The 14,366-nt window shown below is 47.4% G+C and overlaps 1 protein-coding gene across 1 annotated transcript in view; it reads left to right on the top strand.

Moving 5' to 3' along the window:
* The window catches only part of LOC135901468 (membrane metallo-endopeptidase-like 1), a 172,948-nt gene that overhangs the window by 148,417 nt on the left and 10,165 nt on the right, over window positions 1-14,366 (top strand). Inside the window, exons 16-18 of the mRNA XM_065431278.1 lie at window positions 6,946-6,997; window positions 8,309-8,376; window positions 9,084-9,172. Coding sequence (XP_065287350.1) covers window positions 6,946-6,997; window positions 8,309-8,376; window positions 9,084-9,172 — 209 coding nt within the window. The remainder of the gene's footprint in view (window positions 1-6,945; window positions 6,998-8,308; window positions 8,377-9,083; window positions 9,173-14,366) is intronic.

The following is a 14,366-nucleotide window of genomic DNA, read 5'->3' as shown; positions in this document are numbered from 1 at the left end:
CTGTCACTTCGATCACTTGCTGCGGCCTCTGAGATTACCATGGCATCTGTCATCGTCTCGGAGTCCCGTGATAACGCTCGCTAACACACGTCCACGCATATAACTAGCCGGCAGAAGCATTCAGCCGCCGCTGTAACATCCGCCGGAAGTCGAAAACGCAACGAGCGCCGCCTCACGGAATTTATGCGGAACTAAAGGAACCGCCGCTACAATGGGAAAGCCAGCAACGCGGCGGGCATCTAGTAAAGGAGGCATTACAAAAACTAACGGAAAGCATAAGAACAGCGCAGAAGCCGACAGCAAAAGTACAATAATTCTCTCGCGGAACTGCCGGCTCTCACTGCATCTCCAGTTGTGCAGGCGTCGCGCGTAGAGCACATTGCAATCGGTTGCCATGCACACGACCCCATCGGAAAGACGGCCATATTGGAAATCTTTATGACGTGAAGGAAGCAGCTATTTTATGAATGCAGCTTTTGGGCCTAGTTCACGCAGGATTTTGTTTGATAAGGAAGAACTGTGGCTGCCCCACCACCTTCAGAAATATATTCACTATCAGTATTCGGCATGCGTCTGTGCGTTACGAAAACATCAATTGTTTTAATCGCTTGGTGAATACGCCTATATCGCCTATGGCCATTTCGTGTACTGTGAGTAGTGCAATTAAACATGCTAATTGACTAAGTCAATCTCAATTCATTTTACCAGCGTCAAGAGGGCGGAGAGGAGACAGCGAGAAATAGGAGGGACGTTCGTATGTCTGTATGTCGCCTCTACGTCCCGTCTATTTTGTGCTGGTAAAATGAATAAAGTTTCGTATGCTATGAGTGAAACAAAAGAAATTGGTGCAGCCGCTCACACCGTAATGTGAATTGTGATGTCAATTTTCACACGTTAGTGAGCGTGTTGGTGAGCGGCCATGAGTTCTTCGCTGCCAACATTTACGCGACACGCCGAATAAATTTATATACGCAATCAACATGTACATTTTTAGTTAATATGAGCAAATAATACGCGCGTTTAGCAATTCAACTAATGTTTTGTTGTTTTGCGTTTATTTTGGAGGACGCAGTAGCCGTTACTCCTATTCAGTGAATGAAGACATGGCGACCGTTTGCAGCTATTCACATTTTCGTAGGAATTAAGACCAGTGAAGTCGTGTCATTGCACTGAGTTGTATTATAATGAATGTTACGTAATGAGAAGGTATATTAATACATGTGCAGAGGTCTAATTCTCTCGCAAAATGATGGTTAATATAGTTGAAATAAAGACACGTACTGCGCAAACTTTTCTAAGTTTATACGTTTCCCCGCGGAAAAAAAAGAACAGTTCTCGGTCAGATGGCTGATATAAAGCTATTGAGAATACTTCTTTTGTGCATTAGCGCTTGTAAATTATATGACGATGTTGTTTTTTTTTACGTCAAACCATTAAAAAATTTACCCGCGATTGCGATATTCACTAACAGTAATTTTGAGCGCAGCTGTTTAGGTGCTTTGAATTCGCGACATACTGTGGCAAAGAATTCGACTCTGAACGACAGGGTACTCTCGGCGCCAGCGCTGAGCTTCTGCTCGGGCTACGGAGCCTACATGCAAACAGCGCTTGCATGTGGGCTCCCTAGCTCGGGCAGCTCGTCCAGTATTGGCCTCGAGCTCCACCACTGGAAAAGCTGGCGCCACCGTCGGCGTGACGTGCTAGGAGGGATCACGTGGACATAGCGGCCGCGTCGGCTGCTTCGGGCGTGCCGAAGCGAACTGAAAACGACTTTAAATTCCCTCGTACGCTGCGGTCCTCATTTAGTGACGAGATTTTCCCGCTTCGAGTTTCTACTTTACAACGCTTGAAAGCACTACAATAGGTAGTGGCTGCCTTTGAAGGCGCGCAACATGGTAGGCTACTGCTCGGTGCCGCAGGGCCGGACGCACGTAACGAAGGCCGGTGTCAGCCTTATTCACACGTAGCCGCATGACAAGAAGCTGCGTGAAGCTTGGCTCGCGAAACATAAAACCGGCAAACAATCATCGGCTACAACTCGGGTATGCAGCAAGCACAGACGCGAGGAAGATTTCTGCAACGGCGCCCGGTCTGCGATGTTCTGAAAACGCGCACTGAGACGCTCGCCCGAGTCCGCTGCCCGACTAATGTCATGACGGTTTGGTCTATGAACTTGTCGATGCTATAGATACTATCAAGTTCAGTGGAGTGGAAAGGGAGCGGTAAGACGCACATCAAGAAAAGCATGGCATATGGTCATATTTGTGTTATGAATTCTGTGCACTGGATTACAAAAAAGAGCAGCGGGAAATTGCACGCTGAGAACACCGATAAACATACACTGCGAAGCAACTCGAGAAATAATATTGAAAGGTCTAAGAATTTAGAAGAAAAAAAAAAGATTGAATCATCGCGACGGCATATTACATAGTCCCCGTAGGCGTCGAAGTCTCTACAATGAAATTATTTTTGAACAGCTCTGATAATCCCCACGCAACAATGGTTGCTTATTTACTGTCAAATGCTCATATTCTGCGGCCTAAAGCTCATGGCACGGTGCGAAAACGCGCGCGCGGTGAAAGCGAAACAGTGCGCGGACAAGCATGCAGACGCGCAGTCGGTCGCTGCGAATCTGCGCGATCGCTGCATTGAGGCTTCGTTCTATTACGATTCATTAGGTTATACAAACACTATAAGAACATATTTCACATAGTTTGCTCCCAGCGTTTGCCTACCTTGCACGCAAGAAGCCGGTTCGGGAGACTCCATCCCGGCGACCGCACGCAGTGGCGTTCACTCTATGTATTCAGTAAAGAGATAGCGTCTTGTGCTTTCAGTTTGCCCAAGATTATTATTTAGACAGTAAGAAAATTCTCTCGTTTCGAAAGTACTTACAGAAATGTCCGGGAGAGCTCGCGCGTGGTGTTTTCAGTGAGCGCTGACAGCAAAACCTATGAGGAGCGCGCCGCGTGATCCCTCATACTACGCCAGCGAGGCGCTTCCGATAGATGGCGACTCCGTAACTCCTCGCCGTCAATAGCAGTACCAGACGAAGAATTTCCACCGCTAGCGTCGCTCATTGTTCAGAAAGCCTGGCCGCTGGAACGCGTGGCTCGCGTGGAGCGCACCCTCTAGCGACGGCGGTGCAGGCGAAATAGCGCATGCGCAGTGCACCCGGAGCCTACGCCACCGCTTTGTTTCCAAATGTGGTATCGGTGGACGCGTTCGCTGCGTGCCTAGTCGCTGCCGTGGAGCACGTCTCGTGCGCCACCCAACTTTCCGCGTCACCCTTTCGCCATACTCTCCTCCTCCGCTTTCACTCTCTCTTCACTTTCGCCGTATTTCATCCCCCGTTGCGCTCCGCGATCTTCCATCTTTCGCTTTCCTCGTTCGCTAAGTTACGCCGAGAGAAGGGGTGCCTACGAGCTGCGCTTTAATATGCGTTACGATATAGTCTACCCGCTTAATATGTAAGCTGTCAATGAACAATCCTGTGTCATAGCTGAGGTAACAAAACCCTTGATTTACACGTTTCATCCACTGACACCGGCATGAAGCGACATGAACGCGCGGAAACCGACATGAACTAAATGCAACTAAGTGGTCCCTCGAGCAGCGAAACGTTGAAACAAAAGCTGTGCCCTATCATGTGATGTGCCCGTAATTACAGCATTTGGCTGAGGTAGTAATATACCTGAAGACGTTCCGTACGCGCGACTTATTCATAATTTATATGTGCGAAGAAAGCTGCAACTGCGGTGTTTTGTATCGCGAGTGGCATGTGCGAAAAAAATCAATTGCGACAAAATTCCAAAACCATTTCGTATCGCGGGCGAGACCTCGCAGGGTTCGTTACTGGCAGAACGCGTAAATAAATTGAAATGGAATGAAACACGTGCTCTGCCAACACCAGAATCCAATTTGAAAATGAATGCGCTTCAATCTGTACTCAGTGCGTCAACAAACGCATAGAAATTGCAAAATAGAATGTTCAGTATGCGTTATTACTATTTTTCGCTCACCGGTGAGGGCTGATGGTACGTACTGCAAAATTCGTCGGACGATCTCGTCACTGCCACCATTTGTTAGACTTGTCGGACGATCTACGAGCTGTAGGCCGATCTCACCGCTGCCATTCAGATGTAAGATTTGGCAGTCGTAGCTGTAGGAAGGAGCTTGACCCTTCGTCGGGACTTAGGAAAGCAGGATTTATTTACATGGTATTTACAGTTGAACATGAGATACATCGACAGTCTAGCGGGACTCCCAAATGGAGCCCGCAAGACGAGCATACAGCAAACAGCTTACGAGCACACAGCTCACGAGTACATTTCAAGCACGACACGAGCACACTCTAGCAGCCGACAATCGCTGCTTATAAGCACTCTGTGGACGTCATAGTTCGACGTCATTGTAGATGACCCGCCCTTTTGGAGGAGGCGGGTTCTCGACTTGGAGGAGGATGAGGGCTCACACACACGCACACACACACAGACATAGGTGCAATGGTCCGGAGCCGACGTCAGAGGACCTTCCTAGAACTCTGAGCCGGCGTGGGTAGCGCGCTCGGGTACCACATTGTCTTGCGTCTTGGTCGGCGCGTGGGAAGGAGGACTTGTCGGCGTTCCCGTGGCAACTCCCCCACTCATAGCAGAACAGGGCGGCGTTGTCGTGTTGCGCACAAAGCCTGCTTCGTCGAACTCGGAGCCGGCCCAGGTGGCGCCCTCAGGTAGCACATTGTCTGGTGTCTCGAAAAGCGCATGGGGAGGTTCCGCCAATTACCTCCCCTCGAGAACTCCCCTGAGCTGACCCCTCGCCACGTGGCTGCCGGTTATCCGCAGTTCTCTGAAGTGCGCCACCATCCCGGTTGGATCGGAACACGTGCAGCGGGCTGAAATAGCTGCAGGCCGATCCTAACAATACCCGATGCGGTAATTCATGGCCGCTGAACACGAGTTGCGGTCTTGAGGATTTGTTAAACGGCAGACGCCATTCCACAGCCGTCACTGCAACCGAAACAAACGGCGAAATAACTATCGGCACAATTATGATGGCTCTTGCCTCCTCTTTATTTTTCGCTGTTTGCATAGCCACCGAAATAGTGATCGTACATGGCAGGCATTTCGCGGAAAGTGAGATGGCGATTTCGATCAAACGCGATGGAAACGGAACTTTCCATTGGATCAAAATTGCAGCATGTGAATCAGCTTGAAGAAAAATGTGCCACTTATAGATTAATTTCTAAGAGCAGGAATGTGTCAGTGAAGATAGGTCGCTGGCTAGTAAGAAACCATTCTTATCCACTAAAATTAATTTGTACCACGCATGCTATCTCGCAAGCACCACCAGTTTTTCTGTTGCCAGACAGCCCACTATCCCTGGTCTATAGAATATGATTGCAGTGCCACAACAGGCTAATTTCGACGAAGATTTCCAATCGCGGGTGGTATTTTTTAAGCTAATATATTTACTTGGCTCTCTTGGCTATTTTTGTGCTTGGTCGGTAGTCGGCGGATGGTCGATGGTCGGACTCGGTAAGAAAAAGGGTTCGTTCATTCGTTCTTTCTCTCTCCCGTTCATTGGATCGTTTGTTTGTAGATTCATTCGAGGTATTCGCTTAGCTTGAGTATGTTAATTGCTGGTTTCTACACAATTTTATTAGATGTTCTTCCAACAGGACGATTCGCAGCACGAGCTCACATCTATTCACATAGGAATGGTTGACTCGTTTTGCTTGGTCTCCGTTTCTCCGGACTGGACAAAGTTTGTTGAATATAATGGCGAGCGTCAAACTTGCCTACTAATAGTGGCAGCGTTCTTTATTAGGACATCAAATTAATTTACGATATTTGTTAATAAACTTGAGACTCATTACATCTGAAACGGCAGGTGTACACAGCTCTGTAACCACGCAATCACAAGTGAGGTCGTGATTTCAAAATTCTATGAACTGCCCCTAGCTACACATTCTAATGAAAAAAAGATGATGTACTCATTGCTGTAATACGTGCGGCTAACTTATGCGCATAATAGTTTTGCTAAGCCATCGTGCACTTTGCAACAGTTTCACACAGCCTGTACACATATATCAGACGTTGACCGCTCCAGAGGCTGTAGCATGCATTACACAAAACTTCAATGCGTGATTTTGGTTCCGAGTTACGGATTCGTAAAATTTGTTCTTAGCTTGCTGAAAGCATATCGTCTTCGGCAATTGATGTAAAAACGGCGCTGCTCTGAAAGAAAATTATTTGTTTTCTCTCACACGCTGAATTTCATTCATGGCGGTTCAGAGATCGCCTAATAACTGCATAGATTTATTGTACATACGAATTGAAAAATCTGTGTTGCTCCAGAGGCTGTAGCATGCATTACACAAAACTGCAATGCGTGATTTTGGTTCCGAGTTACCGATTCGTAAAATTTGTTCTTAGCTTGCTGAATGCATACCGTCTTCGGCAATTGATGTAAAAACGGCGCTGCTCTGAAAGAAAATTATTTGTTTTCTCTCACACGCTGAATTTCATTCATGGCGGTTCAGAGATCGCCTAATAACTGCATAGATTTATTGTACATACGAATTGAAAAATCTGTGTTGCTCCAGACTTAAAGCTTTCATCGTAATAGATGCCAACGCGGAAACACCCTAGAACTCTACGAGAAAACAAACGCTCCCCTTCGTGAAACTCGTGACTTCGTGAAATCGTGAACAATAAAAATGGTTTCGTACATTTCGTTACCTTGTCGCCCTTGTTAGGGCGACGCTATGTTACCAAAGATTTTTTTCTTTCACCATTGAAGGCATGCTCACACGAGTACATGCGCGCTTCAGGTTAAGGGATCGCACGTTCGCGAAACATCAGTGAAATCTTTTATATTGAGAATGGCTCTGTTTCAGACAACTGCAGTTTCCAATAATTTATTATTTTTTTCTTTTTTTTTCAGACGTGCCCTACTCTGTTTTTGTGTGGGCATACATGGACAAAAAAAGCAAACTGTAAGGCTCGTTCTTTTTCTCGTGCCACTGTGACTGGATGTGAGCACACTATAACTTCACGGGCGCTAATAACCGTGTCAAAATAGAAATCGCTTCGTATCTCTCTCAATTACGCTTTGTATTTGCGCTGCGAGAATATGAACTTTATCGCAACTTACGCTTTCCAATGTTATTCTGCAATCTGCCTTGTCAGAATTGCCCTCGTTGTTAAATTCCTTCGCTCTAAGTAATGGTATACCTCGAAGATTTTGTGAGAAAATGGGAGAAGCCAGGATCACGAAATCGCAGTGAAGTTCCTTCAGTGGGCGATTGATGTTTCCGCAAAATTAGAGCGGGCATTCTCTGTTGAGTACTTCTTGCGTCATCCTGAAAAAATAACATCCCAGGAACACGTCGCTTCATGTGTCTTTGGTGTGCCAAATGAAAATTCGAGCACGGCGATCTGACCGTCATCACAATACCTAGCAAAGAAACAGTATGTAGGTGTATCGACCTTGAGATGTAATTCCCGTTTTCACATATGGCAAAGCGGAATACTTCACGATAAGCTAATCTAGGGCCCGAACGCTCTTTGTTGTGCGGCTATTTGTGACATAATACGTCTGAGCATTTTATAGCAATTATCTGGACACTCAAGGCCAATTTTCGCCGTCGTTGTCGCCATTGACGTGATGTTTCCTAGATATTTAGCATATGTATGATGTATGATATGCGGTATATGTAGGTTATATTGGCACACCATTCTAACTCCATATCGGCTCCCACTACGCGTTGCACTGTTCAGGAAATTATTTCTCAGAATTCTGAGAACGGCAGCCAGCAAACAAATGTCGTGGACAAAACAGCAACAGCGCACGACTTTTACGTAAATATTTTCGGACCTAAATATTACAAGCACGAAAGAATAATATAGCTCAAGATCTGTAGGCGCGGCTGATCGCTACCGCTGGAATCGACCCAGCAAAAATGGTTTGAAACGTACCCGATACGGAAAAGTGGTGGTAAAGTCGCTAAGAAGGACTTTGACTTTAATTATTAAACGTAAATGAAATAGTTGGAAGCAGGATTCAAGCAGAGGACCCCTAGCACTAGAGCTCATTGTTAAATAGCCAGCTTACGTTTACTTCAATTTATACTGCTACTACAGCTACGAAACTTGAACTTGGTTTAATATTCTAACATGCTGGGTGGGGGGGGGGGGCTGTCGCAATAATTCTTATGCCCTTATAGTGAAACAGTGTCTCTTTTTCGCTACCATAACACTTGACTGCACACTTTATTGTACAGAACGGTAACACCGTTTCCTTGCAGCCCTTTCAACCTCCCTGTGTACGGATTCAAGGTGATTCGCGAACTATTCAAGGTCTTCGACTATCGCAGTAAGTCTGTTCTTTCAGTAAAGGGACAAGCAAACATGCCGAAAATCACGTACCACACACACACACACACACACACACACACACACACACACACACACACACACACACACACACACACACACACACACACACACACACACACACACACACACACACACACACACACACACACACACACACACACACACACACACACACACACACACACACACACACACACACACACACACACACACACACACACACACACACACACACACACACACACACACACACACACACACACACACACACACACACACACACACACACACACACACACACACACACACACACACACACACACACACACACACACACACACACACACACACACACACACACACACACACACACACACACACACACACACACACACACACACACACACACATACACACACACACACACACACACACACACGCGCGCGCGCGCGGGCACGCACGCACGCACGCACGCACACACGCACGCACGCACGCACACACACACACACATCGGTGTACATGTGTATGTGCAAGAGGGGTTTAGATGAATGGTATGGCGGAAATTTGCCTAGAATGTCTAATCAATGCTAGTTTTCGTTTGGCTTCAGTTTAATGCTTATGAGTGGAAGCGTTGGACCATGTTTTGTATACGTGAAGCTACATTTTTGAAAATTTGCAACGCAGGTCAGTGGTGGGTCAACAAGCGCACGATGTCGATCCTACGCTACGAAAAGGTGGAGCAATGCGTGCAAAAGCTGGACGCACTATATGATGTGAGCAAAAGCTGCAGCACACAAGCTGCGAACTCTACTGATGGTCTTATTTTGTGTTGGCACTGGCATTATTGGTGGCAAACGGAAGATCATTCCGCCTTTGGTGGCCGATGCGCGAGGTTAATAAAAGGCGCAATAATAATCCTGCGCCGCAAACAATTATAATAGCCAACTCTGCATAATTACCAGGAACATTGAATCTCAGAAAACATTATATGGAAGGAGAGGATGGTTTTGCTTCCGTATGCACTGCTGCTTCTGCAAGCACATTGAGAAGTTCCCCTATAGATCGAAGAAATTAGCAGTTTTGCCCGAAAGGCGAAGCACCGATTGCTACAGCAAATTAGTGGACAGCTGTACGAAGTATGGATAGTAGATTTAGACGCCGAATTACCTTATAAAATTTCATTTACTAACTAAATTAACTATGATAGTATGTAAAAGCGCGTTGAACGAGGACGTAGGCAGAAACAGACACACAGAGACAGCGTTGTCTTCATGTGTCTGCTTCTTTCTACGTCCTTGTTCAGTCGTGCTTACAGATTCTATCATGGGGCGCTATAACGTAAAACTATTCCAAACTTTTCCATTCCAATTCTCCTATCAGCCCTCCAGGATTGGTCAAAATGTTTTTTCTACCACCCCGCTTCACCTGTCTGTCACGCGACGTCACGAAAACCGCGATGCCACCCCATCTGATATGATGTGTACACACCAATTATGCATGATTTCACAGAAAAAAGAAAAACAGTTATTTCTGATTCGACCCCTTTTCGCCATTAGCCCTCGGCTATTGGTAAAAAGTTTTCGGGCTGCACCCACTTGACCTGCCTGTCACGCGACGTGACAAAACCGCAGAAACACACCGTGTCAAAGTGACGTGTTGCGATAAAGATGCATTAATATGCCGAACAAAACTGAATTTTCTTCGGAATAGCCGCAGGCTGCCCCATTCAGAAAGGAATAAAAGATGGCATCCGCCGATCGCTGAGACGCTGGCTACTCGCACCTGCCGGAGGGCATGGGTGTATTTGCGTATAATAAAGGTTCTTGCGTGGCCGTGTAACGTTTTCGAGCACTTTCGGCACGCTTACCACCTCATTCTGCCAACTATTCATTGCTGAGGGTCAGTTTCAGCGTCATTCTTAAGCTTCCGTTGCATGCCCCTGTGATTTTCGACCAGCCACCACAAGATAATTAAGGGAAAGCCGACCAATCGCTGACGCCGGCACCACCCTCTTCATCCGGTTATCGATTTTCAGCGCACTGGCTCTGCCTCAGCAAATCGCTCTCCACTTGGGCGTTCTCCTCGCCTCTTGTCAACCAATTAGATACGACAAGCCGCTCAGTGTAGGCAATGTTATTCGTTTTTCAAGCAAACAAAAATGACCTCCTATGAACGAGGATAGCGTTCGATTGGTCAGTTCAGACAAGCCTACGGGTGACCACCCGGTGCTTGCGTCGGCGGTTACGCAAATTTGACGTCAGGAGATTGGAATAGAAGCATATTGGAATAGTTTTACGTTATAGGGTCCATGCATTCAATCCAACTAGCCTGTCAATGTGTTTTACCTAAATTAACCAGCAGGGTGTCACGCGCGCAAAGGTAAGCATGAACACATTTTGCTCGATGAGCGCAGAAACTCGCTCTGAAGGCTGCGGAGTGAAGTATAGCGGCAGCTGCAAGCGAATTGGCCTTCATGCATCTCTCGCTGCAACGCGAACAAAACGTTGAAAGCATAACGCATACGAAGCTACCGGCACTACGAGCGCTCTGCAGGCGTCGTAGATGGTTTTAAAAATGAGACTCGCGCGGGCACGAACTTTGGCCACACCGCAGATTGCTTTCAAGGCCGACAAGCGCCGCCAACGCGTCACCACGACGCCTGCCAAAGGGGTCTACGGCATCCGCGATTAGCGCGGCCAATGCCGTAGTAGACGCCGTGGTTGTCTCCTCTTTGTACTCAGTGGCGGGCGAGGAAGACATCGAGGCGCCCTAGCAGCCGGAGAAGACAGCCCCTCCTCCCTCGCCTGACCCCATGCCTCGCGCGCAACAGGAGAGGACACGCTTCCGGGCCGCGTTCCTCGTTCGCGTATGCGAGATTGAACTGCGTTCGCCGGCCCACTTCCACACATAGAGTTGAATGGGAGTGGTTGTCCCAGCAAGGGAATTATGGGAAGTACATGGATTTGCCTAAACTTCGTCCTTTCGGCTTCAAACGGCTTTGCGACTTTGTAAACTCGTCATTTTCAACAGTATATTGCGCAATAAATAAATAAATAGGCATAATTAAAAATTGGAGGACGCTTAAGCTTCGCCTTCAAGAGTGGAACGCGACAGCGTTCCCGTCGACCCGCCAAGGGGTGTAAAGCTGGAACCGCATGGCGCGTTTTTCGCGAGCGAAAAACGCGGCGGGCGGCAAACGCCCGCGTTGCCGCCGACGCGCGAGCACCCGTACGAAAAAAAGAAGAGGCGCTCTCGCGCCGCGTTTTCCGGGTTGCCAGACAACATAACTCTCAACGACATGTATTGTCTCTGTTACCGCATATATAATACGCCCTTAAACTTACAGAACACTGCAATAAAAATAATCTGAGTGTAATTAGACTGCGACATTTCTTTCCGAGGTGTATTTATCAAGCTTAATTTCAAGCAGCAATATTGAGTGCGAAACTGTGACTATGTTCCTTCCGCATGCTGAGAAGCCGCTGCTTGTTTACAACTTCACATATAAAAAGGAGGGTGGGCGGCTTACTACCGAGCAGAAGAGGCGACTGCTACTATTAAGGGGGATGCTGATACTGAAGCAAGAAAAAATGCGGGTCAGGAGGTGCATGTGGGTGCGGCCTGCCTGTTTGAGAAGAGAGCGAGCACCATACACTGGTAATATTATTAGCAAATTGTCTTGCCAGTATTAGCGATGAGACGCGACGCTTCTCAACTTTAGTTATTGGGGCCTCGTTGAAGGTTGCTTTGTTCATTTTAGGTGAACACGATGCGCGAACCAACACGATGCGCGAACGTAATCAGGGTAGCACATGTTTTCCTTGACGCGCGCGCCAGTTCTGCAGAGAAAAAAAAAAAAAAAACGTTCCGCCAAGGAGGTTCCGTCGAGATGCGCAGAGACCAGGGCCATCTGGTGGCAAAAAATAACCAAAATGTCATGTGACCAAATGCCACGTGACTTACCTGAACTCTGATTGGTGGACGCGCCCGCGCGACGCGTTTTTTTCTACTCCGAGCAGCAGGACGCGGCGGCGCGATTTCGTGATGGATCCTGCTGGGCACGCGTCAAAACGACGCGCGCGTCCCACCATCCGCGCGTCAATCGCGCCTGAAATCGCGCCATGCGGTTCCGCCTTAAGACAGACAGTGGGCTACGGCGCAGCGACTGCGCGTCCCGCATCGGACGCGGTGAGCGTCGAGCAGCGCCGCGTTCGGCGCGGCAACGAAATGTGCGCCTGAGCAAGGGACGCACGCCTGAGCCTTAGAGCTCGTTTCTAAGCCAACACCGCATTCACTAGAGACGCTTTTGTACCGCTTTGAAGCATCGAACTCGTGGCTGAGTTGTAGAGTCTCCGTCTCACACTCCGGAGACCCTGGTTCGATTTCCACCCAGCCCATGTTGCAAGTTCTTTTTTATTCATGAAGTGCCTGCTGGGATTTATCGCTCACGGCCAACGCCGACGACACCGGCTTTTCTGCGACACGAGCTCCTTAACGCTATCGCGTTAAAATTGCCCGATGGCAGGATTCGAACAAAGGGACTCTAGCACAGAAGCCTGACACTGAAACCATTAAGCCACGGACGCATGTATCCACAAGCGAATGAAACGCCTTTATGAATTTATCGCGGGCATGCCAGTGCCTTGAGACGCTTGGCGCGTTTCGATTTGGCCATCTGGACAAGCTCAATCGTTGCAATTAATAGCAATTGTACGCGTTCCCAGCGTCTTCTGCACTTCGAAGAATATAGATTGCGCCGAAATGTACGACAATAAGATTTATATAGCGTAATATACAAAGCCACAAGAACGTCTGAATCCACAAGCACGAAGATCAGACAAATCCATGTACTTCCCATCATTCCTATGGTAGGACAACGACTGCAGCGCCAGAGTTCCCTCTAGTAATTTTTCTAGGAAACTCTATGTTTCCACACGCTTTCACTCGCACATAGAGCATACGGGGCGCACGGTTTTATCGCCCTTGGATTTCATACTAAACATTACGGCGACGGCAACGGGAATGGCTGAAATGCGCGTGGAGTGTCCATATAATTGCTATCGGAATAAACCTACTTCCTGTTTATTATGTCAACTCTCTGAAAATGCGAGGACTATAATTGTACTGTTCACAGCAATGACATCTGTGTTTCGAACACTGCAAACGCGGCGATGCCCCTCGTTTGAGAAATTTTCACCTGTGTGTGTATTTGCAAGAATTATGTCACAACATGCATCCACCGCATTTTAGCTCACGGAGTGTCATAGCTTTTAGGGGGTCAACCGGCAGCTTTTGTTTGGGCGAGTACCAACTGGAAACTGGAGATCAACATGGCGGTCCACACTGGCAAGCAGCCCGTTGCCGCAGGCGGGCCTATTATATTTGTAATTCTGACTTTCTTATAAATTGGCTTATGTAATCCCTCTGCGCGTGGTGTGTATCTGGTAATAAAATTTTGTCATCATTGATATGTTCAGTTAGTGAAAAGACCCGAATTCGTACAGGTTGGTAAGTCAAGTACACGTGCATCAGTCTGATTATGTTGAGTCCGTGTGAGCCCAGCATAGTAGAACTATGGCAAGTCCGAGTGAATTCGGCTGGTTAGAATTCTTGTGATTAAACGTTCAAGTGAGCCTGGTTGAGTTAAGTCCGTGCGAGGCCCGTAGCAAATACATAACTTGTGAGTCAGTATTAGTATCTTACGTTTATTTTGACGACCTTTGATCTTAAGTGACTCCTTCTTTAGCCAGGAAAACAGAATTTTAGAGCAAATGAAGGAGAGTGTCGAGACCATTTTTTCCTTATTTTGCACTAGAACACAACGCGCTCGAAAACAAGCCGCTGTTGCATTTTCATTGAGCCGCTATAACGAACTTAAAGTAGCCTAGTCTTTTCTCGTCTCCCTCGCCACTGCTCAGATGTTCTATTAAGAAGCTTGAAAGCAGGTTTCGCGAAAATCGAATCGGA

This window comes from Dermacentor albipictus, chromosome 1 (assembly GCF_038994185.2).
Source record: "Dermacentor albipictus isolate Rhodes 1998 colony chromosome 1, USDA_Dalb.pri_finalv2, whole genome shotgun sequence".
Classification (NCBI taxonomy): domain Eukaryota; kingdom Metazoa; phylum Arthropoda; class Arachnida; order Ixodida; family Ixodidae; genus Dermacentor; species Dermacentor albipictus.
This window is presented reverse-complemented; position numbering and strand designations above follow the sequence as displayed.